At 41.2% G+C, this 27,055-nt stretch overlaps 28 protein-coding genes across 28 annotated transcripts; 15 read left to right on the top strand and 13 right to left on the bottom strand. All coding sequences in view use genetic code 6, as the record gives it.

The window, feature by feature from the left end:
* Window positions 1-25: 25 nt before the first annotated feature.
* On the top strand, window positions 26-1,324 carry SS50377_25082 (Kinase, NEK; the record flags this gene model as incomplete). Its single annotated transcript, XM_067908919.1, has 1 exon — window positions 26-1,324. One exon carries the CDS (start codon window positions 26-28, stop codon window positions 1,322-1,324), a length of 1,299 nt encoding a protein of 432 aa, XP_067763740.1.
* A 66-nt stretch (window positions 1,325-1,390) lies between these two features.
* SS50377_25081 (uncharacterized protein) lies at window positions 1,391-1,846 on the top strand (the record flags this gene model as incomplete). The annotated part of the gene is made up of 1 exon (XM_067908918.1): window positions 1,391-1,846. One exon carries the CDS (start codon window positions 1,391-1,393, stop codon window positions 1,844-1,846), a length of 456 nt encoding a protein of 151 aa, XP_067763739.1.
* Window positions 1,847-1,857: 11 nt separating this feature from the next.
* On the bottom strand, window positions 1,858-2,421 carry SS50377_25080 (uncharacterized protein; the record flags this gene model as incomplete). Its single annotated transcript, XM_067908917.1, has 1 exon — window positions 1,858-2,421. One exon carries the CDS (start codon window positions 2,419-2,421, stop codon window positions 1,858-1,860), a length of 564 nt encoding a protein of 187 aa, XP_067763738.1.
* A 260-nt stretch (window positions 2,422-2,681) lies between these two features.
* Window positions 2,682-4,262, bottom strand: SS50377_25079 (uncharacterized protein; the record flags this gene model as incomplete). The annotated part of the gene is made up of 1 exon (XM_067908916.1): window positions 2,682-4,262. The coding sequence occupies one exon, from the start codon at window positions 4,260-4,262 to the stop codon at window positions 2,682-2,684; it is 1,581 nt and encodes a 526-aa protein (XP_067763737.1).
* Window positions 4,263-4,860: 598 nt separating this feature from the next.
* SS50377_25078 (uncharacterized protein) lies at window positions 4,861-5,103 on the bottom strand (the record flags this gene model as incomplete). The annotated part of the gene is made up of 1 exon (XM_067908915.1): window positions 4,861-5,103. The coding sequence occupies one exon, from the start codon at window positions 5,101-5,103 to the stop codon at window positions 4,861-4,863; it is 243 nt and encodes an 80-aa protein (XP_067763736.1).
* Window positions 5,104-5,169: 66 nt separating this feature from the next.
* On the bottom strand, window positions 5,170-5,628 carry SS50377_25077 (Myb-like DNA-binding domain-containing protein; the record flags this gene model as incomplete). The annotated part of the gene is made up of 1 exon (XM_067908914.1): window positions 5,170-5,628. The coding sequence occupies one exon, from the start codon at window positions 5,626-5,628 to the stop codon at window positions 5,170-5,172; it is 459 nt and encodes a 152-aa protein (XP_067763735.1).
* A 326-nt stretch (window positions 5,629-5,954) lies between these two features.
* SS50377_25076 (uncharacterized protein) lies at window positions 5,955-6,875 on the top strand (the record flags this gene model as incomplete). The annotated part of the gene is made up of 1 exon (XM_067908913.1): window positions 5,955-6,875. The coding sequence occupies one exon, from the start codon at window positions 5,955-5,957 to the stop codon at window positions 6,873-6,875; it is 921 nt and encodes a 306-aa protein (XP_067763734.1).
* Window positions 6,876-7,339: 464 nt separating this feature from the next.
* SS50377_25075 (uncharacterized protein) lies at window positions 7,340-7,597 on the bottom strand (the record flags this gene model as incomplete). Its single annotated transcript, XM_067908912.1, has 1 exon — window positions 7,340-7,597. One exon carries the CDS (start codon window positions 7,595-7,597, stop codon window positions 7,340-7,342), a length of 258 nt encoding a protein of 85 aa, XP_067763733.1.
* A 774-nt stretch (window positions 7,598-8,371) lies between these two features.
* On the top strand, window positions 8,372-9,019 carry SS50377_25074 (Beta-phosphoglucomutase; the record flags this gene model as incomplete). Its single annotated transcript, XM_067908911.1, has 1 exon — window positions 8,372-9,019. One exon carries the CDS (start codon window positions 8,372-8,374, stop codon window positions 9,017-9,019), a length of 648 nt encoding a protein of 215 aa, XP_067763732.1.
* Window positions 9,020-9,262: 243 nt separating this feature from the next.
* SS50377_25073 (Myb-like DNA-binding domain-containing protein) lies at window positions 9,263-10,339 on the top strand (the record flags this gene model as incomplete). Its single annotated transcript, XM_067908910.1, has 1 exon — window positions 9,263-10,339. The coding sequence occupies one exon, from the start codon at window positions 9,263-9,265 to the stop codon at window positions 10,337-10,339; it is 1,077 nt and encodes a 358-aa protein (XP_067763731.1).
* Window positions 10,340-11,321: 982 nt separating this feature from the next.
* Window positions 11,322-11,858, bottom strand: SS50377_25072 (uncharacterized protein; the record flags this gene model as incomplete). The annotated part of the gene is made up of 1 exon (XM_067908909.1): window positions 11,322-11,858. One exon carries the CDS (start codon window positions 11,856-11,858, stop codon window positions 11,322-11,324), a length of 537 nt encoding a protein of 178 aa, XP_067763730.1.
* A 52-nt stretch (window positions 11,859-11,910) lies between these two features.
* Window positions 11,911-12,426, bottom strand: SS50377_25071 (Protein deglycase; the record flags this gene model as incomplete). Its single annotated transcript, XM_067908908.1, has 1 exon — window positions 11,911-12,426. The coding sequence occupies one exon, from the start codon at window positions 12,424-12,426 to the stop codon at window positions 11,911-11,913; it is 516 nt and encodes a 171-aa protein (XP_067763729.1).
* A 603-nt stretch (window positions 12,427-13,029) lies between these two features.
* Window positions 13,030-13,581, top strand: SS50377_25070 (Ribosomal protein L6; the record flags this gene model as incomplete). Its single annotated transcript, XM_067908907.1, has 1 exon — window positions 13,030-13,581. One exon carries the CDS (start codon window positions 13,030-13,032, stop codon window positions 13,579-13,581), a length of 552 nt encoding a protein of 183 aa, XP_067763728.1.
* Window positions 13,582-13,601: 20 nt separating this feature from the next.
* SS50377_25069 (uncharacterized protein) lies at window positions 13,602-14,114 on the bottom strand (the record flags this gene model as incomplete). Its single annotated transcript, XM_067908906.1, has 1 exon — window positions 13,602-14,114. One exon carries the CDS (start codon window positions 14,112-14,114, stop codon window positions 13,602-13,604), a length of 513 nt encoding a protein of 170 aa, XP_067763727.1.
* A 116-nt stretch (window positions 14,115-14,230) lies between these two features.
* On the top strand, window positions 14,231-14,515 carry SS50377_25068 (uncharacterized protein; the record flags this gene model as incomplete). The annotated part of the gene is made up of 1 exon (XM_067908905.1): window positions 14,231-14,515. The coding sequence occupies one exon, from the start codon at window positions 14,231-14,233 to the stop codon at window positions 14,513-14,515; it is 285 nt and encodes a 94-aa protein (XP_067763726.1).
* A 511-nt stretch (window positions 14,516-15,026) lies between these two features.
* Window positions 15,027-15,947, bottom strand: SS50377_25067 (uncharacterized protein; the record flags this gene model as incomplete). Its single annotated transcript, XM_067908904.1, has 1 exon — window positions 15,027-15,947. The coding sequence occupies one exon, from the start codon at window positions 15,945-15,947 to the stop codon at window positions 15,027-15,029; it is 921 nt and encodes a 306-aa protein (XP_067763725.1).
* A 326-nt stretch (window positions 15,948-16,273) lies between these two features.
* On the top strand, window positions 16,274-16,732 carry SS50377_25066 (Myb-like DNA-binding domain-containing protein; the record flags this gene model as incomplete). Its single annotated transcript, XM_067908903.1, has 1 exon — window positions 16,274-16,732. One exon carries the CDS (start codon window positions 16,274-16,276, stop codon window positions 16,730-16,732), a length of 459 nt encoding a protein of 152 aa, XP_067763724.1.
* A 66-nt stretch (window positions 16,733-16,798) lies between these two features.
* SS50377_25065 (uncharacterized protein) lies at window positions 16,799-17,041 on the top strand (the record flags this gene model as incomplete). Its single annotated transcript, XM_067908902.1, has 1 exon — window positions 16,799-17,041. The coding sequence occupies one exon, from the start codon at window positions 16,799-16,801 to the stop codon at window positions 17,039-17,041; it is 243 nt and encodes an 80-aa protein (XP_067763723.1).
* Window positions 17,042-17,871: 830 nt separating this feature from the next.
* On the top strand, window positions 17,872-19,182 carry SS50377_25064 (uncharacterized protein; the record flags this gene model as incomplete). The annotated part of the gene is made up of 1 exon (XM_067908901.1): window positions 17,872-19,182. One exon carries the CDS (start codon window positions 17,872-17,874, stop codon window positions 19,180-19,182), a length of 1,311 nt encoding a protein of 436 aa, XP_067763722.1.
* A 19-nt stretch (window positions 19,183-19,201) lies between these two features.
* SS50377_25063 (uncharacterized protein) lies at window positions 19,202-19,552 on the top strand (the record flags this gene model as incomplete). The annotated part of the gene is made up of 1 exon (XM_067908900.1): window positions 19,202-19,552. One exon carries the CDS (start codon window positions 19,202-19,204, stop codon window positions 19,550-19,552), a length of 351 nt encoding a protein of 116 aa, XP_067763721.1.
* Window positions 19,553-19,684: 132 nt separating this feature from the next.
* Window positions 19,685-20,077, bottom strand: SS50377_25062 (putative FixW protein; the record flags this gene model as incomplete). Its single annotated transcript, XM_067908899.1, has 1 exon — window positions 19,685-20,077. The coding sequence occupies one exon, from the start codon at window positions 20,075-20,077 to the stop codon at window positions 19,685-19,687; it is 393 nt and encodes a 130-aa protein (XP_067763720.1).
* Window positions 20,078-20,422: 345 nt separating this feature from the next.
* On the bottom strand, window positions 20,423-20,764 carry SS50377_25061 (uncharacterized protein; the record flags this gene model as incomplete). The annotated part of the gene is made up of 1 exon (XM_067908898.1): window positions 20,423-20,764. The coding sequence occupies one exon, from the start codon at window positions 20,762-20,764 to the stop codon at window positions 20,423-20,425; it is 342 nt and encodes a 113-aa protein (XP_067763719.1).
* Window positions 20,765-20,940: 176 nt separating this feature from the next.
* On the bottom strand, window positions 20,941-21,303 carry SS50377_25060 (uncharacterized protein; the record flags this gene model as incomplete). The annotated part of the gene is made up of 1 exon (XM_067908897.1): window positions 20,941-21,303. The coding sequence occupies one exon, from the start codon at window positions 21,301-21,303 to the stop codon at window positions 20,941-20,943; it is 363 nt and encodes a 120-aa protein (XP_067763718.1).
* A 621-nt stretch (window positions 21,304-21,924) lies between these two features.
* On the top strand, window positions 21,925-22,482 carry SS50377_25059 (Myb-like DNA-binding domain-containing protein; the record flags this gene model as incomplete). The annotated part of the gene is made up of 1 exon (XM_067908896.1): window positions 21,925-22,482. One exon carries the CDS (start codon window positions 21,925-21,927, stop codon window positions 22,480-22,482), a length of 558 nt encoding a protein of 185 aa, XP_067763717.1.
* Window positions 22,483-22,736: 254 nt separating this feature from the next.
* Window positions 22,737-23,213, top strand: SS50377_25058 (Myb-like DNA-binding domain-containing protein; the record flags this gene model as incomplete). Its single annotated transcript, XM_067908895.1, has 1 exon — window positions 22,737-23,213. One exon carries the CDS (start codon window positions 22,737-22,739, stop codon window positions 23,211-23,213), a length of 477 nt encoding a protein of 158 aa, XP_067763716.1.
* A 1,457-nt stretch (window positions 23,214-24,670) lies between these two features.
* Window positions 24,671-25,171, top strand: SS50377_25057 (uncharacterized protein; the record flags this gene model as incomplete). The annotated part of the gene is made up of 1 exon (XM_067908894.1): window positions 24,671-25,171. One exon carries the CDS (start codon window positions 24,671-24,673, stop codon window positions 25,169-25,171), a length of 501 nt encoding a protein of 166 aa, XP_067763715.1.
* A 20-nt stretch (window positions 25,172-25,191) lies between these two features.
* Window positions 25,192-25,743, bottom strand: SS50377_25056 (Ribosomal protein L6; the record flags this gene model as incomplete). Its single annotated transcript, XM_067908893.1, has 1 exon — window positions 25,192-25,743. The coding sequence occupies one exon, from the start codon at window positions 25,741-25,743 to the stop codon at window positions 25,192-25,194; it is 552 nt and encodes a 183-aa protein (XP_067763714.1).
* A 603-nt stretch (window positions 25,744-26,346) lies between these two features.
* On the top strand, window positions 26,347-26,862 carry SS50377_25055 (Protein deglycase; the record flags this gene model as incomplete). The annotated part of the gene is made up of 1 exon (XM_067908892.1): window positions 26,347-26,862. One exon carries the CDS (start codon window positions 26,347-26,349, stop codon window positions 26,860-26,862), a length of 516 nt encoding a protein of 171 aa, XP_067763713.1.
* Between the last annotated feature and the right edge of the window lie 193 nt (window positions 26,863-27,055).

Genomic DNA, 27,055 nt, shown 5'->3' with positions numbered 1-27,055 from the left:
TGGTATTCTTTCCTTAATCTGCAAAATGCCAAAATCAGACTTTAGAACGCTTAAGCACTTAGGTAAAGGTTCATATGGTTCAGTCTCTTTGGTCGAACGATCTGCTGACTCAAAGATTTATGCTTTAAAGGAAATTAATGTTTAAAAAATGGCAACGCGCGATCGTTAGGATTAGCTCAATGAAATTCGTATTCTTGCTTCTCTATATCATCCAAATATCATTGGATACTATGATGCATTCATAGAAAATGGAAAACTCTACATTGTAACAGAATTTGCAGATTCTGGTGATCTAGAAGGCCTAATTAAAAAACACTAGTAATCTAAAACAAAAATGCCAGAAAATATTATTTGGTCAGTTCTAATTTAGTCTTTAAACGCACTTAAGCTTCTTCATGCTAAGAAAATACTACATAGAGATATCAAATCATAAAATATTTTAGTGGTTTAAAACTAAACTGATAAGGGTCAACCAATTTATAAAATAGCAGATTTTGGTGTATCTAAGGTTCTTCATGAAGATCTTACGAAAACAGCTATTGGTACACCATATTATTTATCTCCTGAAATATGGAGATGTGAAAAATATAATGAAAAAACAGACATTTATTCGTTAGGATGTTTGATTTATGAACTATGTATGTTGAAACACCCATTCAGCGGAAGAGATATGAAAGACCTTCAGAAAAATGTTTTACGAGGAACATATGCTAAAGTAAATGAGTTTTATTCGCAAGATCTCAGGGACGTGATAGGAGCTATGATGTTAAGTTAGCAAAATAGGCGACCGGGTGTCGTTAGACTTTTATCTTCAGATGCTGTTTAACAACGTAAATAACTTTGTCCTACTAAAATTGATGTTGATGTCCTTCCTGGTCAAGCTACACTTATTGCAAATGGTTAAAATGATATGGAATTTGTTGAAGAACCATAAATGCTTAATACTATAAAAATGAACCCAGGTATAGCAAAATTAATGTAAGGACCTATGGGAGGTTAACAATATGGTAGAACACCAACATAAAAATCAGATTTAGGTAAGTTTTTGCCATAAAATTAATATGATAAACGTGATTAGTGGAATAAGCTGGCTGGCCTCAATTTAGATCATGTTGAGAAAAAATCATCATCTCAGTAGGTTTAGATAGAAAATAATAAACCAGTTTCTTAGCTTAAAAATGTCACAAGTCAAAGAAGTAGTACAGTACCAAATAGACCATAGCAATCCAAGTAGCCCATTCCATCTAGGTAAATTCCTGTTGGTCAAAAACCTGGTGGGCTATAACAAACTAGAAGAGCAGGTGTTTAAAGAAGTTATAAGTGAAAAAACATTTTTAATTTTGATGCAAAATATCATTATTCTTACCATCCTAACATTTTCTCCACAGAAATGCAGATGGCTCCTTCGAAAGTACTCGAATAACAGTTACAACTAGCCTGCTAAAATATAAATAAACTCCATCCAAATTCCAAATCCCCCAACACCGAGTAAGCAGAACCAGACCAAAAAATGATTACCAACAAATTAACAAAAAACATCAAACAAATAGAATTAGAAGGTATTTAGCTTCATAGCGAGTTTACAGCCCTAAAAAAGCAGCTGAAAATCACTGAAGGTAATTATCAAGAATCACTTATTGAGAGTGCAAAACTCAGATCTTAAGTACACTAGCTCTTAAAAAGCGAAAAAGAGTTGAAAAACCACCTGCTTTAATAGAAAGATACTACCATCGTGCTGCGAGAAAATATATTAAGCCTGTAGAAAGCGAACCAATGCACTCTGCAGAAAGTGATGAATTACAACACCGCACTAGCAGCCTTCAATGCCAACCCACGTCCAGCGTGACTATAAATATTTCACTCATTCGCCCTGCTTTCGGCAAGCTCGATCTGCCCAAAAATTTGGTTCCGCTGCATCCCCTCAATCACCTGTTGCATCTACTATACCTTCCGCTCCAGGATACGCACGTAGCACTCGCGCTGGATCACTTCCTCGCTGACATCGCACTAAATTTCTATATTTATTTTTTTCGTATTATTATCATTATTATATTATAATAACTAATAATTCAAGTTTCTTATTTTCCGCTCCATAAATATATCTTTTTATATCATTTCTTATAATTACTTTTTTAGCACTGAATTTTCACACTCCAATTCGATCAAATCAGCTTAGTTCTCATTTTACTAATCGCAGAATCTGAGCTGGTCCTGGAGGCGCTAAATTATCATCGTCTAGTGCTCCGCGATTTCCTGCATTTCCTGGTTTTACAACTCGCAAGTCGACGCAAAATGCGACTTCTAGAGCAGCAAATTGCTGCGCGAAAGGATCTGGATTTCTTGCTTTGAAGGCTTCTGCGACAAGATCTGCACCTAGCGCTTCAGCCTCTCATTTTCGGCTAGCAGGGCAGAATGTTCCATTTTTAGAGTGGGGAGCTATTTGTATATGAATGTATAATAATATATATTGAAAAATATTTAAATCATAATAAGTAATATTCTTATATAATAAGTAAATATTGCAAGTTTACTAGTTGTAATTTAATGCATTATTATATAAAATAATATTAATATGTTATTTTAGATTATTATTAATATATTACAATAATATATAAATAATTAATAACAAAAATATTGCATATTATATATTTTATTATATGAAAGATATAACAAATAATATCTCACTCTTCAATTAGAACTGGCTTAACATGGCGGCCTGGCCCTGCGTTCAATGATATGAAATAACCTCCAAATGCAAGGAATACGGTAATAAGGATGCAGGAAATTCCTTCTATTTATACCACGTTTGTTCTCTCTACACTAAATCTAATTATAGGAATCTGAGTACCAGCAAAATTCAGCATTCCCCAGGTTGCATTATTAAATGAGACTTTAAGTATATCTGGTGGGTAACAAAATGGCTTTGGAAACATAATTTCCAACGAGTTTTAGAAAAACTAACCTGTTTATAATGTGATATTATATTATTCCGCTGCATCGTTCGATATGAAAAGGCTTATAGGAATCTAAATAACCGGTCCTGGATCACAACCATTTAAGTAATTTACTGTAACACAAAATTAATTATCTTTTCTTAAAATGTTTGCTGAGTTTATACATGCTGCTACATATACTGCACGGTCAAAATAAATTTCCATAAGGGAGAAGTTATAATACATAAAGGCAACTTGCAGATTGTAGGTAAATTCTTAACCATAATACTCTAAATAAACAATATCTTCTTTACATTCTGTAACATTCGAAGCATTTGTGCAATCAATCCAGAATTCTGGCTAATAAAAATCAAACAGTAGCATCTATTGCTCAAAAACCCAGGTCCTGCCTTCTGTAAAATTTTTGGATTCTTAAACACATAATGTTACAAAGGCTTGCTCTGTAGTGTTGAAGGCTGACGCATTTAGGAGAGTTGTAGTAAAGTGGATTTTGTCCCCTTAAAAATTAACAATGAGCTCTTTGTAAAAATTTTTATATGATATCGCCCGGATGCCTTGAATTTCCTGCTAAATAATAGTTTCATACGGTTTCAGGTTTGGGTTGGTATTATCAGGATCAACTTCGTTGTAGGTCACTAGTCTGATAAAACCTGTAAAGAAAGCCTCGAAATAAACGCTATAAACATCAGCAATGCATTTTTCATAGGAATATGATTAGTCAATGCACTCAACAGCTAATCCTTAATATTATACAAGAGACTGATTGTAATTTTTGATCCTATGAGTCCAGACGAGATCTGGATAAATATGCATCTAAATATCTACGTCTACTTATTCGAATCTGCATAAATACGCTTTTGGAAATGTAATAGTGTAAACTCCTTAAACTAGATCCGGAACAATGTAGACTTCTGAAAAACACTACTCATGATTATAAAATTCCATGCTTAGAGTGGAAACAGTTGAAGAAAACTCAGAGCTGATCTAATTAAACACGAATGAGTATTTAAGGTTTGTTAATGTTTTCATTTCTGCAATACATAAATCTGTCGATTCTATACATGTTAGTTTAATAGTCTAATTATGAGTGAAATCAAAGAAAATATTGGTTGACTGTAGTGTGTTAGTACCTAAACTAATAACCATTTGAGTTTATAATTATTGATATTTATTACAGATGCTTTATGTCTCTTAATCGAGATCAAAATTTCTAGTAAATAACGACACAAATGCATAACCTGATACTTCAGAGAAAGTAAGAGTTGAATTGTAGGAAAAACAATTCAAAGATAAACTTAATAGTAACATTTTTACAGATAATTATATAAATGTAAATTGTTACGTGTATATGAAACTTTTATTAAATAGATTTTTATACAGTTTATACTAAATTTACATGTTCTATTTATTTTACGAGAATACTATAAATAAATGATTAAAAGTTAAATAAATACAATAGTATAACCATTTTAAATGGTTATATAAGTATCATATAGCATAATAAAGGAAGTTTTCAAAAATATAAAACTATCTTTTTCGTATATAGTTTTATTATTAAATTAAATAATTCTACCAAATTGTAGATTTATTTTTATGTGTTATTTTTAAATACTATTATCCAGTATGGCTTATGAAATAGAGTTGAACAATTACTAAATAACTATTTTAATATATAAATATTATTTTATGTTTTATAATCCCGACTATCACTGAGAGCAGGCATACCGCCAGGTGGCTCGCAATCCCCCATCCACCTGCATGGACTCCAGTATTAGTTTATAATATAATTTGAAAAATTAATACTGGAACGTAAAATGTCACCTCCCTGAACTTCTGGCCCTGCCCACGACTGGTACATTGTGCTACCCACGATAAAATACCGATATCTTGAAAGAGAGTATGCCGCTCACCCTCGAGCATTGCACCAACCGCCGTATTGGTTTCCCGTCTCCTGGCTTTCGAACGCCCATTCTGCACACCGGCAGCCATGCTTTGTCTTATTCGCATAATTGTCAAGTTAATACCGGCGCGATTCTAGGGGTTCAATTGGACTGACCGCACAGCTCCCACCTTCTGCGGCTGGAGATGCTGGCCGAGCAACTACGATGGCGGTCGCCATCAGCCCCTCCGAGGTTGGGTTAACCAGCATCCTCTGCTGCGACCTTCTGTGCGGCACAGCTTCCCGCCGTGTGAACCGAAAAAAATATGAGCTAGCTCACTTAACCACATCTAGCTTCGTCAGCCTATACCTAATCTGGGTGTCGGTCCTTCCACCGACCTCGTTGGCGATCAGCTTCCACTTCTGACCGTACTTTTCGTACGCCTGGATCAACTTCTTGTCCTCGTCCTTGGTCCACCTCCCCTTCTTGAGCCCTTACTTGAGCACACGGAAATACCGCTGGTAGTACTGGCTCGTGCGGATGCTGAGTGCGAACGTTTGGTTGAGGACCGCCGTGATCTCAACCCAGCTCTGCTTCTCGTGGACCTGCGCGAGCTCCAGGAGCATGGAGTCGATCTTGGAGTTGAACACGTACTGCCTGACGGACTTCGCCGAGTGCTACTTGTGCATCGACAGGATAGAGATGTCCGAGAGCCGGGACAGGTGGTCGTCGTTGAACTGCTCGTTGGGGTCCACCGAAATGAACGAGGTCACGATGTTGAACGAGTACTCCATTTTCTACGAATTGGAAACTCGGACCCTAATAGAACCAGTATTCTGGCTATATTCCACGTTTCACTTTGTAGATATCATTATTATGCATATTACAATACAGTGTATACTTTGACTGGTATTTTTTAAACCGGATTATTTCGTATACCTGGTGGTTTATATTCGCTCTCAATTGTATATTTCCAGTCCCGCCCCTTGGGTATTGTTTCGGGTATCACGTCGTTTAATTGTATACCTTCGCTCGGCCACGATACACTCGTGCAGCGGCGTCTGACGTGTGGACCTGGCCGCAAGGTTTCCGGGCCCATTTGCTTTCCGCTCCGCTCCGAATGGCAACCTGCGCCCTCTGCGACCAGTTCGACTCCTTCTCGGAGTTCCCGGTCCTGAACCAACTGTACCAGGGCCTGGTGGACCAGCTAGAGCAGAAGAGCTTTGTGCCCTACGACTTCGCGGGGGTGTACCTGCAGTTCTTCGCGCAGGCGCTCGGCCAGTACCAGTGCGCGCAGCCCCTGTGCCTCTACAGCTTCCTGCTCGAGGCGGCGTGCATGCTCCAGCAGATCCTCCCGACCAACCGGCTGATCTCCAACATCACCCGCCGCGTCAACGCCTCGCTGTACGACGCCGTGCAGAACCCGGACAGCTTCAAGTGCGACTTCCTGCTCCAGACGAGTTTGAGCCAGCAGAAGCCCCGGCAGCTATCCAGGCCCATCGTGGACCAGGCGGTGTCCCACGCGCGGTACCAGCTGCAGGCCTCCGCGATAGACGCCCAGCAAGCGGGGCAGGCGCTGGTACAGCTGCTCACCGGTGTGAGGTGCACCATGGTGGTGGGCAATAGCCCCGCGGTGCTGCAGGCCGCCAGTCAGTGCGACCTCGTGTTCGTCCTCCGCTGCAACGAGGACATTACGGCGTCGGCGGTCACATACCTGGGCCAGCTGGGGGCGAAGGCAGTGCCCGTCGAGCTCGATATGATACCCCACCTGGCCGGGCGTTGCTTTGGGCTGATCTCGGCCCCGCGCTTCGTGTTCCGGAACGGCAGCTGCGTGACCGACGCCGGTACCGGGGCGGCCTGCGAACTCTTTCGGACCATGGCGAGGAAGGTCATCTTCGTGATCGAGGCGGGTCAGGTCAGTGAGGAGGAGGGCAGCCGCGACACGTTCGGCCCGGACTGGGTGGACGCGGCCAACATCGACTACTACGTGTGCGCGAAGGGACTGGTGGCGCCCAGACAGGTATTCTCGGCGTGCGAGTGAGGACGTTTGCCAAGATTCTAGCGTGCTCGACCGGATGCTCTGCCCAAGCTTCCCAAGAGCAGATCGAGCCCGAAGTTGCTTCTAGAGGGAAACCGCGCAATAGGAGAGCTTGTCTCCCCTGGGCAAGGCCTTGACCGGCAGTCTAAGCAGTATATTCCGCACGCCAGCTTCCAAACCCTGGGCGCACGCGATCACCGCAGCCATGGTTATATGGCCTATATCAATTACAAGGATATTCTGTAAAATTCTATGACTGTAATTCAACTTTAGAAAATTATTATTAAACAATTCATGAATATAAAAAATTAATATATATGCACACCCATTATATTTAAAGTAAATTAATACCATAGTAATTCCTTTAATAATAATTATTAACTGTATGTACATAAATTAGCGGAATCTTAAATCTAGTCTACTGTTTAATCTCAAAAATATAGATAATATTTATAAATGAGCCAACATCACTCATCTCTATTTCTGCTCTCAAGTTATCTCTTTAATTCTTCATTTTCCTTTTAAATCTCTTCGATTTGAGCTGTAAGAGCTGCAATTTTATCTTCGCCAGAGCATCCGAGGAAACTAGCAACAAATTCAAGGGCATTTGCTGGTTTTTCTGATTCTTCATAGAGAGCTACAAATGCCTTTGTTATGGAGTCTGCAACCCCAGTACGCTAAAGGTAACGACGGAATTCAGCACGCTTAAGATCAGTATCTGACATTTTGCGGAATAGGAAAGTAATTTTTTTACATTAAACAATATATATTATTTATATAATATGTGTATTATTTAAAATAAATGCAGAATATTCAAAAATCCAGAAATATTCATTTTATAATAAAACACTTATTTCTTTAAGAAGAATAATATGCAATAAAATTAGGTTTTAATGAATCTTCGTCTATAAAATAATATATATCAAAATTATAATAGAACATAAATATAAATGAATAGAATATATAAAATAATTAACGTGTTTCAATACTGTTTTATGATTTTTATTAGTTGATTATCACTTTACCTGCTAATAAAAACCTAATTATTAAAATATTATTATTTCGTCACTAAAATTTAGGGAAAATTATAAGTCCACTCTAGTTTAATTAAATGTTATTTATTTTAAATATGAACTTATTTGCCCTACAAATAGGTTATAAAGCATACTAAATCTCTAAATACATAGTTAAATTTAATGATAAAATTATTTTAAAGTGGAATGTTTTTATTTTTAAATAATTTATTGCATTTGTTTTAATATCAAAATTTTTACAAAATTGTAGTATAATTTTACGGTATTTATTAAAAAATTAAGATTTATGCCATTAAAATTATCAATATATAGGATATTATTACTTTTTAGATGTTATCTCGTCATAAGATGATAACTGCTACTTAATTCATATATAGATTTATATATCTGAATACCTTGTATTAGAAAAATCTGTAAATTATAATATTTATAATAATATATAATAAAATGAATATATAATTTAAAATGCTTGAAGATATGAAATATTTTGTTTTTGATTTTGATGGCACACTTATCAACTCAATACCAGTTTGGGAAAAAGTACACGGTATGGTATTTGAAAATTATAATATACCTTACCTTGAAAAACAACATTTAGATAATATTTAGGGATTGTCAACACCAGATTGTTCTAAATTTATTATTACAAAGTATAATCTTACAGCTAGCGTGGAAGAAGTCAAAGATATATTTATTTCAAATTGTATTAAGTTGTTTTAATAGGTAGAGTTTATAAATAATGGTGATAATTTTCTTAGAATGTTAATAGAAAAGAAAATTCCAGTTGGGTTAGCCACAGCTTGTCCTCATGCAGTAATAGAGTCATTTTTAAGCCGCTATCCTGATATACGCTAGAATATCACTATAGTTACTTGCGAAGATGTAGGTGCTAGCAAGCCTAGCCCCAAGGTATTTTTGGAGTGTATGAGACAGATCGGTGGGAACCCCTAGGAGACAGTGGTATTCGAGGACACCGTGGCAGGCATGCAGGGGGCCAGAGCTAGCGGGGGCAGAGTAATCGGGATCCTCAGCGAGAGGAACCAGATGGACTAGAAGAGGGAGATTTGCGATTTTCTCGTGGACGACTACACTGAGCTTCTGAAGGAACTTTGATCACTGCGAGCCTGGCAATCTATTCGGTGATAGCTGGCACCAGGTCGTATTGCCTCCATACTTATGCGTAACAACCAGCAGCAGGGTATCTGTGCTTTCGCTCTGCGATAGTGAGACTATTCATAGGATGCGCTTACCCTGCGACAATCACCTGGCGTTGCTGTGTCGGATTACACCCTGTCCCTGCTGGGATGATTTCGGCGTCCGCACAGAGCTAGGCATGCGACCAGCGAATCCTGAGTCATGCTGCCCCGTACCTCAAAGGCGGATGCAGCCCGCTGGCAGTCTCACTAGGGCGCGTAGAACTTAAATACTCGAGATTTCGTGTCTCAGGGTGAACTAAGAATCGTGAGGATCGGGCAACCGTAGACCAATTGGTCAATCTGCAAGCCGAATACGGGCAAGTAGGAGTATAATAATTAGGTTACCGCAAAACATTCTTAAGCGGATTGTAAATAACTTTTAGAAACTTCATCAAACTCAGTATAATTCGTCAAAAAGTACGTTGGTATATTTTACTGTTTCCACTCCTATTCCCAAAGTTAAACCGGCATATCAGTATATAATAATGTTACCATATCCGGAGACGTATCGCTTTTACGTTCGATATTATCCATTTCGCCCCCAGGGTAGGCAGTATTCATGTATATTAGGCACCCCATTATCGACTACATTTCTTTTATTTTTACTAAACCACAAACCAACAAACATAATCTACTCTAACTCACTCTTTATTGTAATCTCTGCGATTAGCCTTTCCACCCAATGTTCAGCCTGGTTTCAGACAGCGATATAATCTGCCTCGGCGCGCTACCTGATGCGACTTTGGAGATTCCGCTTTCCCAGTACAAGAGCTTTCTCGATGATACGCTAGAGTGGTCTAGCATCCGCGTGGACGTTCAGCCCGAACCAGCGGCCTTGGAGGCGTAGCCAGCCAAGCGCGCGGGCAGGAGCTCTACTAACATATGGACCAGGGTCGAGGACGACCTGCTCGTCAGACTCATCCAAATGTACGGCCCCCAGAACTGGAAACAACTTGCCCAGATATTCAACGCCGAGACTGTGGGAGCGCAGCGCAAGATGCCCTCTATCGTGCAGCACTGGGTGCGCGTGCTAGACCCGAAAAAGACGAACCGCAAGTGGACTGCCCAGGAGGACCTGAAGTTGGTCGCCGCGATGCGCTGCTGCCAGCCCCGTGCGTGGAAAAAGATATCCGACTTACTGGAGGGGCGCACGGACAACCAGATCGTCAGCCGCCTAAAGGGGCTGCGGAAGAACTTCCTGGTGATGCAGGAGTTTGGGGCGGAGTATTTCCCGTGAATGAGTAGTTACTATACCTGTGTCTGTCAGATATAAGTATATTCTCCCTACAGTCTACACTCCTCCAGAATGCGTCAGTTCAACCTCATTGGTCCTCTTCTGTTCGCACAGATTCTATCCGTGCACAACCAGCCGTTCACCATACCGTTAGTTATGGCTGCTACCTACGCCATCTGGAAGATCTTGCAAATTGCTAAAGACAACAGAGTCCCATGCTCAGCCCAATGCCTGAGCCAGCCCTTAGGTGTGCACTGCCGCCACTGCGACATGTGCACAAAAGGGTTTGATCACCAATGTCTGCATCTAGAAAATTTTTCACTCATAATTTTTTTTAACAATTTATCAAGAATTATTTTATATATCTATTTATGTTATATGTAGTTATTTTTAATTAATAATTTAGATAATATAAAAAGGAAATTACTTTCACTGATTACTATTGGTAATCTGCAAACGTAGTTTCTCAGCTTTCAATACTGCAATTTGTTATTATTTTCCCATAATTTCTTTTTCAATTGCAGAAATTTGATTATCATGATCTAGTTTATTATCAGATTTTGGAAGTAAATTATATAAAATTTAATCTATCGTTAGGACTAATTCCTCTGCCTAAATCACATTGATTGGACCTATTATACTATAAATTTATTCAATATCTAGTTGCAAACATGTTGTAATAATAATTTTAGGAGATTATGAATCAAAAATTGCTTTTTATATTTCTTATTTAAAACTATTTTGTTACGTTCTTGATAACATAATTGAGGATTACTTAGTGTTTAACAAATTGTTAAGATTCTTTAACGTTTTAATGAACAATTTTGTTGGCGCTATTATCTGCATTATATTAAAAATAAATCAATTTATATTATAATTTAATAAATATAATTTATAATAAATTCATAATATCATTAATAAGATAAATTAATAAATAGTTTGGTTTCTGTTTTTATAGTGAAATACATAGATGCATGCCTAGCCGTCACTCAACAGGCACGGCACCTCCCGCCTGCGGAATGCCGTCCTTGTCAACCGAGATATGGATACGCCCGTCCTGTGCGAAGACACTGAAGGTAAGCTCCGTGAGGGTAGAGATACGGCTGGGAACGCTGCAGGCCTTGTGGCTGTTGACAAAGACGTCGATAGTATCGCCCTCGCATACCTCGAACATCTGGTTCAGAGTTACCGGGAAAGATGTGCTGTCAGTGATCAGGTGCCGTTGGCCGCTCAGCTCGACCTCCAGGCGCATGTGGAACGGCTCGAGCTGCACGACACGGTGGTCGTCTATGTGGTAGTCCCCATTGGAAAGTTCGAAGCGCACGCTGAAGTACGCGTTGGTTATGGTTTTGAAGGCCTGCAGCCTCTCACCGTCGGCCGTTAGGTAGAACAGGGTGTTGTACGGCAGGTAACCCACGTCGAACGTGAGGTCGCCGTACTCGTTGAGTGTGGACGGGGTGAGGTCGTGCGGGGTATGGATCTGGTACCGCTTGCCGAGCTGCTCGAACTGGATGGCGGCCATTCTGAAAATGCGGAGGAAAGTGACAGTCGCAAAAATGCGCAATCGTAAAACATCACTGCATGAGCGTCCCCTTGCGCACAGCCTCGCCGTCGGCTCCGAGCTTGGTCGCGATCGCAACACCGAACTCGAGCGCGACGCCGGGGCCCTTGGCGCACACGTGCTTGTCGCCCACCACGACTCTGTCGTCCACGAAGGTGTTACCGGGGGCCTCACAACCGGGGTAGCCGCATACCTTGAGGCCCTTCCACACGCCCCACTTGGTGAGGACCTAGGGTGCCGCGCACATCGCGCAGACGAGCTTGCCCTTCTGGACGTAGGATTCCACGAGGGCCTTGGCCTTCATATCGGCCTCGAGGTTGGCGAAGCCCATTCCGCCTGGAATGATGATGGCGTCGGCGTCCACAACGGTGGTGCTGTCGGCGGTCATGATCATGCCCTGGTTACCGGTTACAGTCTTGGTGGTCGCGAAGAGGGTGACCTTCACGCCCGCGCGTCTGAGGATGTCGGCTGTACCGTAGGTCTCTATCTCCTCGCATCCCTCAAACATGTACAATAAGGCTGATGGCATTTGTGGAGTGGCAGATTTATATCGTAGTAGTGGGGGCTAGAGCGGGGCCTCGGAAATCAAATCGTCGTACACCTCTGGGTATACGATGCGACTATATTCTACGCACCACTCCGAATGGCAGTTCTCGAGGGGACATCCCTAGAATACCTCGGTCCGCCCCCGGAGGCCTTCGCGCCGCTGCTGGTCGTGCTCAGCTGCACCTTCGTGGCCGACACCCGCCTCCTTCCGCAGCGCCTGGCGGCCTTCCGCGCCCAGCACCCCGGCGTTGGCGTGCTATACCTGTTCCGGGAGCCCCGTTCGGCTGTGGAAACCGCCTTCCCCCGCCTCGACCTCTTTGGTGGTTCCTGCGTGGCCGTGGACCCGAGCAACACCGCCTTTGACGTCCTGCTCGGGCACACTGGGCAGCGACTGGTGCCGGCGTTTTGCCTCTTCGGCCGCACTGAGCTGCTCTGGGGTGGGGACCTCGTCGGCTTGGAGTTCGCAGCGCTCCTGCTAAAGCGTCCGCCCTGAGCCCAGGCAGGAGGCGCGGGGCCGGTAATTCAATTCCGAACTTGGCTGTTTAGTACCGCACCTATTTTGCTTTTTATTTTCCACTCCTTCGTCATGGTACTAAAGAACGTCTGTACTATCACTATCCCCGAGGGCATCAAGTGCGAGCTTGTAGGCAAGAAGGTGACCATCACCGGTCCCCGCGGCACCCTCTTCCGCGATTTCGTCCACACCCCCTGCGAACTTGAGATGGTAGGCGCCGAAGTCATCGTCACCGTCTGGTTCCCGAAGGGCCAGCAGAAGTCCCTCCCCAGGACCATCACTGCCCACATCCAGAACCTGATCACCGGCGTCACCAAGGGCTACCTCTACAAGATGAGACTTGCCTATGCCCACTTCCCCATCTCCGTCAACATCGTCGACAACGCGTCCACCATCGAGATCCGTAACTTCCTTCGTGAGTCCGAGGTCCGCAAGATCACCGCCCAGCCTGGTGTCAAGATCGAAATCTCCAAGGATATCAAGGACGAGCTCATCATCACCGGTAACGACGTGGAGCTCGTCTCCATGTTCTGTGCCCAGATCCACGAGTCCGTAAAGATCCGCCACAAGGATCTCAGGAAGTTCCTCGACGGTATCTACGTCTCCCACAGGGGCACCCAGTGAGTTTTATTTAACCGCTCCGCTCACTTGAAGATCCAATCTATGTTCTCGTCCGGAATGAAGTCCTCTTTGTCGTCGTTGAACTGGAACTGCGGGTCGTCCCTACCCTGCCTCGTGCTCCGCCTTCCCTTCAGCGAGTCCTGCCGGATCTGGTCCCAGTTCTTCATCTCGCATTTCGCCGACTCCGTGTGGCGCAGCGGCTTCTGCGACTTCTTCGTCGGCACCGACGCCATGCCGTCCAGCTCCCTCTGGAAGACGATTTGGTCATGGATGTTCTGGGAAAACTTTTGGATGTCGCTCTGGCTCTCGACAGTGTCATTCCCGGTATCGAAACTCTGAACGGTCATCTTCGGGGTCCGCGCTGACTGGTGATTCTGCGGCCTGAGCCGGTTTTTCATGCGCGTCGTATCCCGCGATACCAGGGACACGGACTCGGGTGCCACCACCGGAACTGGCCCCACGGCGCGGAGCACTAGCGACTTCGGGCCGTATGTCTCGTGGTAGGTGCCTCGATAAATTGTAGGATTGAGCTTCATTTGATATGAAATATATATTATATTATAATATCAAATTATTGTTTGTATTCAGTTTATTCCATTTCAAATTTTAATGAATATTATATAGTATCTAACTTCTTACAATAAAACCAAAAATGTCTTCCTCTGACACACAGGCGAAGTATTTGAGGCAGATGGGTGAGCTAGGAGCGATAGTAGTGAACGACTCAATTGAATCCAACTTCTACAACAAACTAGCAGGATCGGTGGAGACTGAGCAGCTCATGGCATTGGCAGCGGTTTTGATCGAAACTGGAAGGATTCTGCATAATTTGAGGTCCACAGAGAAGTCGCTGAGGTTCCAGCTCGCGAAACATGAAAGGAACATCTAGAGGATCGATATAAACTGGGAGAATTTGGGCAGGCAAGCAAAAAAGTGACTTGAGTTTGGGTTTGCTGTGGTGAAAATGTAAAAATACGCGTTTTAGCCAAATTGGTTTATTATATGGAATATGTATAATAATGAATAAAAATAAATTATATATTAATAATATATAATAATAACTTTTTATTAAAAAATTATTTAGTTTTTATTTTACAAATTTTATGAATATCACGTTAGTGAGAGTTTTGAGAAATGGCGATCGGCAGGGAGTATGGATAGATATTGCTTGGGTTGTTTTAAATGGAAATTGTGGTTTTTCTATTAATTTAGGTGGATTTCTCAATTGGTCTATGGTATTAGCCATGGCTGCGGTGATCGCGTGCGCCCAGGGTTTGGAAGCTGGCGTGCGGAATATACTGCTTAGACTGCCGGTCAAGGCCTTGCCCAGGGGAGACAAGCTCTCCTATTGCGCGGTTTCCCTCTAGAAGCAACTTCGGGCTCGATCTGCTCTTGGGAAGCTTGGGCAGAGCATCCGGTCGAGCACGCTAGAATCTTGGCAAACGTCCTCACTCGCACGCCGAGAATACCTGTCTGGGCGCCACCAGTCCCTTCGCGCACACGTAGTAGTCGATGTTGGCCGCGTCCACCCAGTCCGGGCCGAACGTGTCGCGGCTGCCCTCCTCCTCACTGACCTGACCCGCCTCGATCACGAAGATGACCTTCCTCGCCATGGTCCGAAAGAGTTCGCAGGCCGCCCCGGTACCGGCGTCGGTCACGCAGCTGCCGTTCCGGAACACGAAGCGCGGGGCCGAGATCAGCCCAAAGCAACGCCCGGCCAGGTGGGGTATCATATCGAGCTCGACGGGCACTGCCTTCGCCCCCAGCTGGCCCAGGTATGTGACCGCCGACGCCGTAATGTCCTCGTTGCAGCGGAGGACGAACACGAGGTCGCACTGACTGGCGGCCTGCAGCACCGCGGGGCTATTGCCCACCACCATGGTGCACCTCACACCGGTGAGCAGCTGTACCAGCGCCTGCCCCGCTTGCTGGGCGTCTATCGCGGAGGCCTGCAGCTGGTACCGCGCGTGGGACACCGCCTGGTCCACGATGGGCCTGGATAGCTGCCGGGGCTTCTGCTGGCTCAAACTCGTCTGGAGCAGGAAGTCGCACTTGAAGCTGTCCGGGTTCTGCACGGCGTCGTACAGCGAGGCGTTGACGCGGCGGGTGATGTTGGAGATCAGCCGGTTGGTCGGGAGGATCTGCTGGAGCATGCACGCCGCCTCGAGCAGGAAGCTGTAGAGGCACAGGGGCTGCGCGCACTGGTACTGGCCGAGCGCCTGCGCGAAGAACTGCAGGTACACCCCCGCGAAGTCGTAGGGCACAAAGCTCTTCTGCTCTAGCTGGTCCACCAGGCCCTGGTACAGTTGGTTCAGGACCGGGAACTCCGAGAAGGAGTCGAACTGGTCGCAGAGGGCGCAGGTTGCCATTCGGAGCGGAGCGGAAAGCAAATGGGCCCGGAAACCTTGCGGCCAGGTCCACACGTCAGACGCCGCTGCACGAGTGTATCGTGGCCGAGCGAAGGTATACAATTAAACGACGTGATACCCGAAACAATACCCAAGGGGCGGGACTGGAAATATACAATTGAGAGCGAATATAAACCACCAGGTATACGAAATAATCCGGTTTAAAAAATACCAGTCAAAGTATACACTGTATTGTAATATGCATAATAATGATATCTACAAAGTGAAACGTGGAATATAGCCAGAATACTGGTTCTATTAGGGTCCGAGTTTCCAATTCGTAGAAAATGGAGTACTCGTTCAACATCGTGACCTCGTTCATTTCGGTGGACCCCAACGAGCAGTTCAACGACGACCACCTGTCCCGGCTCTCGGACATCTCTATCCTGTCGATGCACAAGTAGCACTCGGCGAAGTCCGTCAGGCAGTACGTGTTCAACTCCAAGATCGACTCCATGCTCCTGGAGCTCGCGCAGGTCCACGAGAAGCAGAGCTGGGTTGAGATCACGGCGGTCCTCAACCAAACGTTCGCACTCAGCATCCGCACGAGCCAGTACTACCAGCGGTATTTCCGTGTGCTCAAGTAAGGGCTCAAGAAGGGGAGGTGGACCAAGGACGAGGACAAGAAGTTGATCCAGGCGTACGAAAAGTACGGTCAGAAGTGGAAGCTGATCGCCAACGAGGTCGGTGGAAGGACCGACACCCAGATTAGGTATAGGCTGACGAAGCTAGATGTGGTTAAGTGAGCTAGCTCATATTTTTTTCGGTTCACACGGCGGGAAGCTGTGCCGCACAGAAGGTCGCAGCAGAGGATGCTGGTTAACCCAACCTCGGAGGGGCTGATGGCGACCGCCATCGTAGTTGCTCGGCCAGCATCTCCAGCCGCAGAAGGTGGGAGCTGTGCGGTCAGTCCAATTGAACCCCTAGAATCGCGCCGGTATTAACTTGACAATTATGCGAATAAGACAAAGCATGGCTGCCGGTGTGCAGAATGGGCGTTCGAAAGCCAGGAGACGGGAAACCAATACGGCGGTTGGTGCAATGCTCGAGGGTGAGCGGCATACTCTCTTTCAAGATATCGGTATTTTATCGTGGGTAGCACAATGTACCAGTCGTGGGCAGGGCCAGAAGTTCAGGGAGGTGACATTTTACGTTCCAGTATTAATTTTTCAAATTATATTATAAACTAATACTGGAGTCCATGCAGGTGGATGGGGGATTGCGAGCCACCTGGCGGTATGCCTGCTCTCAGTGATAGTCGGGATTATAAAAAATGGAAATTATAATAATAATCGCATAATAAGCAGAAACATTTGATATTACAGAATAAATAGTTGATAAAGTAATAATATTATCCTATATTTATAATAATTATTTGCTTATTATCCTAAGTGTAAATATTAATATTTTATTAAAGTACTATAATTAGTATTTTAAAATTTGAACGTATATTTTGTAATAATAATATAAAAATGATGAACCGATTATTCTAGTACTTGAGTTTTTACCAATTAATCGCCATTAAGCAAAACCAATACAATTATTAACAAATAAAAATATATTTAGAACTTGTAATATATTATTGACTTGACCAATACAGAAAAAAATGCTAATAGGAGTTTTATCCCTTAGTTGCTTTGCCTATAATTCTACATTAAACTTCTCTGAAGTCTCTGGATATGCTTATATATCACTATTTTTGAGAAACTTTGACTTAGATAAGGAGAGTGAAAGAATCTGCGAAGAGTATCAACAACTATCTACATAAATAGTAATAAGTCTTGGTACTAATACATTAGAATCAGGTAGTATCTTTTTTGATTTTCATGATAACAAAATAATTCAACTACAATGTATAGAATCGACAGATTTATGTATTGCAGAAATGAAAACATTAACAAACCTTAAATACTCATTCGTGTTTAATTAGATCAGCTCTGAGTTTTCTTCAACTGTTTCCACTCTAAGCATGGAATTTTATAATCATGAGTAGTGTTTTTCAGAAGTCTACATTGTTCCGGATCTAGTTTAAGGAGTTTACACTATTACATTTCCAAAAGCGTATTTATGCAGATTCGAATAAGTAGACGTAGATATTTAGATGCATATTTATCCAGATCTCGTCTGGACTCATAGGATCAAAAATTACAATCAGTCTCTTGTATAATATTAAGGATTAGCTGTTGAGTGCATTGACTAATCATATTCCTATGAAAAATGCATTGCTGATGTTTATAGCGTTTATTTCGAGGCTTTCTTTACAGGTTTTATCAGACTAGTGACCTACAACGAAGTTGATCCTGATAATACCAACCCAAACCTGAAACCGTATGAAACTATTATTTAGCAGGAAATTCAAGGCATCCGGGCGATATCATATAAAAATTTTTACAAAGAGCTCATTGTTAATTTTTAAGGGGACAAAATCCACTTTACTACAACTCTCCTAAATGCGTCAGCCTTCAACACTACAGAGCAAGCCTTTGTAACATTATGTGTTTAAGAATCCAAAAATTTTACAGAAGGCAGGACCTGGGTTTTTGAGCAATAGATGCTACTGTTTGATTTTTATTAGCCAGAATTCTGGATTGATTGCACAAATGCTTCGAATGTTACAGAATGCAAGAAGGACCTCATATTGTTGCAGTTGTACGGCCAGAGCTTCATCTACAATATGTAAGTCGCTTTTATGCACTATAACTTCTCCCTTATGGAGATATATTTTGACCGCGCTGTATACGTACCGACTTGTGTTAACTCGGCGAACCTGCTGCGGCGTGACAATCAGTTCTGCATAACAATCAACTACCTCACCGGTTGTGATCCAGGTCCCGGATAGCAGCTTCCGATCATACTATATGTCTCCAATGACGCGACAGAGCAGTACAATGTTTCTCTGTATACTGGGTCCTTCTTCTACACGTCAATGGAGGTCGTCTTCCCGTCATCTTTCTGCTACCCAGTGGATGCTTTCAAAGTAACGTTCAATAGCGATTCGTGGGGTATGCTGAACTTCGCAGGGACGCAGATTCCGATAGTTAATTTTAGTGTCGAGCGTACAAACATTGTATAGATCGAGGGGATTTGTTTTATGGCTATAAGTTTATTTTTAGGATATGGTGGATATGTGTTGGCGCTAAAATCTGGTCCAGGACGGCGTGGCGCTATGGTGGATGAGGCGCGGCTACAGGGCTGAATTTGGAATAAGAAAATAAATGAGTTCAATATTATTAATAGAAAATAATTATATTTTTAATTATAATGTTTTGTCAAATGAGCGATAGAGGTTGTCGGAACAGGTGCAACCAATTAGGTAAATATGCGCTATGTATATTCAGTCGGTTGATTCAATGGAGGAAATATAATAAATTCAACATAGATTATGCTTAGGTAGTATTAGTGCATATAAAGTATTAGTGTAATGGTGTGAACTCAAAAATTCAGATTATCAGAAGCAAGGTTTTCTAGTAAATAGATTATAATAGGTTGAAATTATATCTTATTTGCTTATTTATACTGTAAATTTTAGTATTGCTAAATTTATCCTTTAGTCGGTGTAATAGTGATTATAATTTCTAAATTTTTATTTATACGATTAAAATTATATAGTTTATTTTGTGAAGATGAGACTTTGAAATTTCTGCCATTATAAATGAAACAAAGATTCTTAAGTTAAAAATAAAAATGATAAAATCCAATCAGTTGATTTTAGCTAAAGCTTCTTCGCACTCAGGGCCTCCGGGGTGACCGCTATAAATCAAAGTGCCGGCTTTGTCAAAAACAAAGGCATGAGGAATACCCTAAACACCATTGCTTTCCATAAAGGTCTGAACTTAGCCAGAGGGATCAACAGCCAGGTTATATTCCTTCATAGGCTTCATCTTAGATGCCATGGATTCAACCTTAGCTTTGTCTTCCTGAGAAACTGAGACAATATAAACATTAGGGAACTTCTTAGTAAGCTCAGCCAAATGTGGGATCTGAGCTCTGCAGGGTGGGCACCAGGTGGCAAAACATTCAAGCATAACAGGCTTGGATTCTTTTTCAGATACTACAGTGACGAAATCGAGTTTGGCAATGATAGCGTCCATTCTTAATAAATCAGTGAATGAAAGTAAAAAGATTTATTTCATAAATATCATATAATATTATATATTAGTAATTGGAAATTGTATACTTTAAACGTATAAAGTTATTAGTATACAACTCTTAATCTGTTACATCAAGTATACCTATTTAATATAATATATAAAAACAAATAATCTAATTTATTCAGTTTATTATATAATTTAATTATATGTCACAAGGATATTTTCTACATGTATTTTATTCAATTATTATAATATAATAATTAAATTTCTACTAATCTTACTTCTACATTCCAAATATACGTAATTATTATTACCCATAATTATATATAAATAATATTCAATTTTTCACTTCCTAACCACAAAGTCTACGCCAACAGAATCAACCCCATTACCGCTGAATCCAATGGCGAAGTTCCCACCAACCTCGAACTTTATTTCGCCGATGACCTGGTCGTTTAAAGCGATCGCACAGATGTCGAAATCCTTGAAAGATACATCAAAAACTCCAGAAAACGGTGCCTTTTGACCTGAAAAAACCTCTAAATTTGCGATTTTGAAGTTGATTTGATCGGTTTGGAAGGAGAAAATTAGTTTCTCCGGTGAGAAAATAGCGTGCAGCGCAGCTTTTTCAAGCGAGGCCTTTTTGTCCTCCTCGGTGTAAATTTTGCGGTAAATGTATGGGATCATGATTGATTTGTGGAGTGAAAAATTTAATATTATATTATGTATAATAATTTATAATAAAAATAGGAGTATAACATAATCATATATTATTATATAATAGGCGAAACTTTGCAAAAAATCACTAGAAAATCAATCGAACAGTTATATACAGAAATGGCATGCAGAGAGGTTACCAACGATCATTGGACTTAGAACTGCTCTAAGAAACCTGGAGATGTAGTGAAGTTCAGCTTTATGTGTTCTATTCGATTTTGCCAAAGCTAAATCAACCGCTCACAAGGAATATCAAGCGAGCATGAGAACTGCTGCAGGGATAGTTTGTCGTGTGTATCCTACACGAAATACAGCGACAGGGCTACCGCATCGTAGTAGTAGCAGCTGATATCTGAAAATAAGGAGTTGTAAAGATTTGCGGCCTTAGAAATTTCGGTATCAGTTGAGAAAATAGTCAGCTTGCAGTACTAAATAAAGTCTTCTATCTCCATCCAGGTGAGATTATCATCAATACTGAGTAGTTTGAACCTTTAGAATTTACAATTCATTTATGCTTTTTTAGAGTGGAAAGTTAAAAATATATTATTATATATTTTATAATCATATTAGAAACATATATTTTGATATATATAATTAATATATAGAAAAATACTATTGAATAACAGTCACCGGGAAATAATGCTTCTAATCAAATTTAATAAATTTTTTACCGAGATAGCAGTATTTAAAATTTAGTTAGCAAAATTATATAAAGGCTTATAGTGTGTATAATAGTTACAATTTATGGGGAATTCGTTTCATACATCGGCTTAGTTACGTATTAACATATTAGAGTATATATTATTCTGTTAAATATATTCTGATTTTTATATTATACTATATCATAAGATACTACAATTTTCATATTAGTTCTATTGTTTTTACATTAGTAGCTATTATAAAATTATCTGATCAATTATTGATCTGAAATATGTTTATAATTATTTTAACATGATATCGCTATCAAGGAAATTTAATACAAACTTATAATTCTATACGATAATAATAGTACTCTAAAACAAAGGAAATTGAAAATTTCCATAGGTCGATTTATTCTATATTTCAGCATAATTAATGCCATAAATCTTAAATTTTTAAATTTTTTGATAATTCTAAAATTATTATAATAAATGTAAGTTCTGTTGTATTATTTTTAAATACAATATATCAACGGCTAACTCACTGAAGTATATAAATATCACAATATTTATTTTATCTTTTTTGGGAAAAAAATGTTGTTGGACGATTTCTTGATACAACAATAGTAAATCTTAGCATTGATTTATTAAGTTTAATTATAGATAAATCAACCACCTTAAGGTAGAACGAAATCAAATATTTGGTGCGAATAAGAGAACAGTTTACTAAGTACTCTTATCTTAGAGTATGGAGCCAAAAATTGGAGTTTTATCTCATAAAAATTCAATCAATTAAATTATCGGTAAAGAGGTCAGGCGAGCATTGTTTAGCATTGGGTCCGAGTTTTAACTCCAGAAAAAACTCAGAGAAAATGGTCAGGTGATGAGGATAATTTGTTAATTAACGTATTATTAAAAAGTCCTAGGAGATAGTGGAAATATATGGCTAAACAGTTAGAGGGTAGAACAGATAATTAAATTATAAACAGACTTAAGGTCTTGAAAAATAACAAAAAATGGATTAATATTGATAGAGATTATTTCCCCTGATTAATTTATCTAGAAAAAGGTAATTTAGAGCCTTCACTCAATAAAGTAAACTTGATTCTGTACTGGAGGTGAGCTAATTATTATCAACTCTGTTTCTTTTAAACCAACTTAGTTTTATAGCGTAATATGTGAAAGCTATTATATTAGATATAACGATAAATGATATCAGCAGTATTAGCATTAATGATTCATTTAACATTTTTAAGTTATATATATATTATTATATATAGTACTATCTACAATAAAAACCAATTATGTTTTCTCATTGTTCAGATTCAGAATAACTAGCTCAACCTTAAGCTCATTCGGAGGAGTTATCTTAGTCTTCTTAGATAAATGACTATCATAATCCTAAGACACCGGGTAAATCATAATATAATATATTCAGTTAATAAGAGTCATTATTGTTGAAATCAATTATTAATTCATCAAACATTAATTAGTAGCTTCTAAACTGGGTTAAGATAACTAATAAGTTTAATAGTGTTAGTAAAAGACAAAGGTAAAAAGTATCTTTATATTAACATTATTAAAGAGTGCTAAACGTATAACATTGTAAAGTTTGGCTTAAAGAAGATGATGCTCAACTTATAAATGCTGTTAACTCTACCCCCGCAAGATAATGGCGTAAAATAGGACTTAAAATCAACCGAACCTCTAATGAGGTAATTAAAAGGCTAAAATAATTAAAATATTCAACAGATGCACTGGACTAGAATAAATTTCCATGATATTATCGAAAGAATCAACTATACAATAACAAATATATGAAAATTTTAACGAATCTCTGCTATAGTCCTATTTATATGACTGAATTCATATAGTTATTTGTAATTTAGACTGATCTTATTCAAAATTAATCCTCAATATCATTTTATTAGGTTACAAATTTTCACTTATATAAAATTATTTGAACTAACAAGAAACAAGAATTCAATACTTGTCATTCCAATATCACATTAATAAATACTTTGAAAACTAGAATAACATTAGAACATAGTCTTAGATGTTATTTATTTATAATTAATATATTTTATTACTTAATTTATACAACATTCCATATTATTGTTAACTCCTAATTATTAAAAATATCGAACAAAATTAGTAAATATTTCAACTAATATATAATATTATTTTTAAACACATACTATTATATGAATATACAATATTTTATAGTTGATATGTAAAAGGGGTTTCTATTATATTATTGAAATAAGAGTAAATTATTATAATAATTTCATATTAAATCACTATATTCAACCTCTATTCCCAAAATTTTAACTTTAGAATAATTTAAATTACCGTAAATCAAATGTTTTGCAGTAAATCCTTTTACTTTTACTGTGGAGTGTATATATCCTATTATTCAACGCATAAATATTTTTAGTACTATTTTATAATGTCAAATAAAATTATAAATAAGTATTATTTTACAATATCTAAAAAACTGATATAATAATTGTATATTCATATTATATTAGGTATACTACTTGAAGTTAGAGTCAGTTTCTATCAATTATTTGACAATTCTAATTTAAATCATATTTAGCCAAAGTATTAATTTTATAATAACAATCCGAATATTAGTTAAAGAGATATTTTTAATAGAAATTGATAGTTTTCCACTTTTTATCATATATTATTTTTGTATAATTGTTAATTAAATAACTAAAACCAACCATTAACTAAAACTCACTTCTATAATATGTTATAATTATTAATTATATGTCGTTTTTAGCAGCATATAAAATTTGATCAACCAAATATGCAGCCGTTCAATCCATACTGATACTATTACAGCTTTCTATCCCATGTAATTCTAAAGCTAATAATTCATCATAATCCAGATCTCTATTGTCACTAAGACTAAACTCTAATGATTTATCGTTAACTTTAAACAATGGATTGTATAGTCTACCTAAAAAAGAAGGAGCTACTAACTAACTTAATTTTTTAATAGGTATCTTATGTGGTATTGAGATTTGATGACTGTATTTACTTGCTTTCTTTGAGGATAATACCTTTCGGTCTATCTTAATCTTTTTCATTTATTTTATATTTATTTCAAATAGTTATAATATCTATTATTAATAATCAAAATTAAATAAATTATTATATTATTTAATAAATTAATTAACAAAATATCATTTGTTTAGGAAACGAGACAAATGAAGTATAATTATATACAATGTTCATATAACAAGCCTTACAAAATGAAACTTACTAGTTTAAGTCGCTAGTGCTCCGCGCCGTGGGGCCAGTTCCGGTGGTGGCACCCGAGTCCGTGTCCCTGGTATCGCGGGATACGACGCGCATGAAAAACCGGCTCAGGCCGCAGAATCACCAGTCAGCGCGGACCCCGAAGATGACCGTTCAGAGTTTCGATACCGGGAATGACACTGTCGAGAGCCAGAGCGACATCCAAAAGTTTTCCCAGAACATCCATGACCAAATCGTCTTCCAGAGGGAGCTGGACGGCATGGCGTCGGTGCCGACGAAGAAGTCGCAGAAGCCGCTGCGCCACACGGAGTCGGCGAAATGCGAGATGAAGAACTGGGACCAGATCCGGCAGGACTCGCTGAAGGGAAGGCGGAGCACGAGGCAGGGTAGGGACGACCCGCAGTTCCAGTTCAACGACGACAAAGAGGACTTCATTCCGGACGAGAACATAGATTGGATCTTCAAGTGAGCGGAGCGGTTAAATAAAACTCACTGGGTGCCCCTGTGGGAGACGTAGATACCGTCGAGGAACTTCCTGAGATCCTTGTGGCGGATCTTTACGGACTCGTGGATCTGGGCACAGAACATGGAGACGAGCTCCACGTCGTTACCGGTGATGATGAGCTCGTCCTTGATATCCTTGGAGATTTCGATCTTGACACCAGGCTGGGCGGTGATCTTGCGGACCTCGGACTCACGAAGGAAGTTACGGATCTCGATGGTGGACGCGTTGTCGACGATGTTGACGGAGATGGGGAAGTGGGCATAGGCAAGTCTCATCTTGTAGAGGTAGCCCTTGGTGACGCCGGTGATCAGGTTCTGGATGTGGGCAGTGATGGTCCTGGGGAGGGACTTCTGCTGGCCCTTCGGGAACCAGACGGTGACGATGACTTCGGCGCCTACCATCTCAAGTTCGCAGGGGGTGTGGACGAAATCGCGGAAGAGGGTGCCGCGGGGACCGGTGATGGTCACCTTCTTGCCTACAAGCTCGCACTTGATGCCCTCGGGGATAGTGATAGTACAGACGTTCTTTAGTACCATGACGAAGGAGTGGAAAATAAAAAGCAAAATAGGTGCGGTACTAAACAGCCAAGTTCGGAATTGAATTACCGGCCCCGCGCCTCCTGCCTGGGCTCAGGGCGGACGCTTTAGCAGGAGCGCTGCGAACTCCAAGCCGACGAGGTCCCCACCCCAGAGCAGCTCAGTGCGGCCGAAGAGGCAAAACGCCGGCACCAGTCGCTGCCCAGTGTGCCCGAGCAGGACGTCAAAGGCGGTGTTGCTCGGGTCCACGGCCACGCAGGAACCACCAAAGAGGTCGAGGCGGGGGAAGGCGGTTTCCACAGCCGAACGGGGCTCCCGGAACAGGTATAGCACGCCAACGCCGGGGTGCTGGGCGCGGAAGGCCGCCAGGCGCTGCGGAAGGAGGCGGGTGTCGGCCACGAAGGTGCAGCTGAGCACGACCAGCAGCGGCGCGAAGGCCTCCGGGGGCGGACCGAGGTATTCTAGGGATGTCCCCTCGAGAACTGCCATTCGGAGTGGTGCGTAGAATATAGTCGCATCGTATACCCAGAGGTGTACGACGATTTGATTTCCGAGGCCCCGCTCTAGCCCCCACTACTACGATATAAATCTGCCACTCCACAAATGCCATCAGCCTTATTGTACATGTTTGAGGGATGCGAGGAGATAGAGACCTACGGTACAGCCGACATCCTCAGACGCGCGGGCGTGAAGGTCACCCTCTTCGCGACCACCAAGACTGTAACCGGTAACCAGGGCATGATCATGACCGCCGACAGCACCACCGTTGTGGACGCCGACGCCATCATCATTCCAGGCGGAATGGGCTTCGCCAACCTCGAGGCCGATATGAAGGTCAAGGCCCTCGTGGAATCCTACGTCCAGAAGGGCAAGCTCGTCTGCGCGATGTGCGCGGCACCCTAGGTCCTCACCAAGTGGGGCGTGTGGAAGGGCCTCAAGGTATGCGGCTACCCCGGTTGTGAGGCCCCCGGTAACACCTTCGTGGACGACAGAGTCGTGGTGGGCGACAAGCACGTGTGCGCCAAGGGCCCCGGCGTCGCGCTCGAGTTCGGTGTTGCGATCGCGACCAAGCTCGGAGCCGACGGCGAGGCTGTGCGCAAGGGGACGCTCATGCAGTGATGTTTTACGATTGCGCATTTTTGCGACTGTCACTTTCCTCCGCATTTTCAGAATGGCCGCCATCCAGTTCGAGCAGCTCGGCAAGCGGTACCAGATCCATACCCCGCACGACCTCACCCCGTCCACACTCAACGAGTACGGCGACCTCACGTTCGACGTGGGTTACCTGCCGTACAACACCCTGTTCTACCTA

This window comes from Spironucleus salmonicida, chromosome 5 (genome assembly GCF_000497125.1).
Source record: "Spironucleus salmonicida strain ATCC 50377 chromosome 5, whole genome shotgun sequence".
Taxonomy (NCBI): Eukaryota; Fornicata; order Diplomonadida; family Hexamitidae; genus Spironucleus; species Spironucleus salmonicida.
This window is presented reverse-complemented; position numbering and strand designations above follow the sequence as displayed.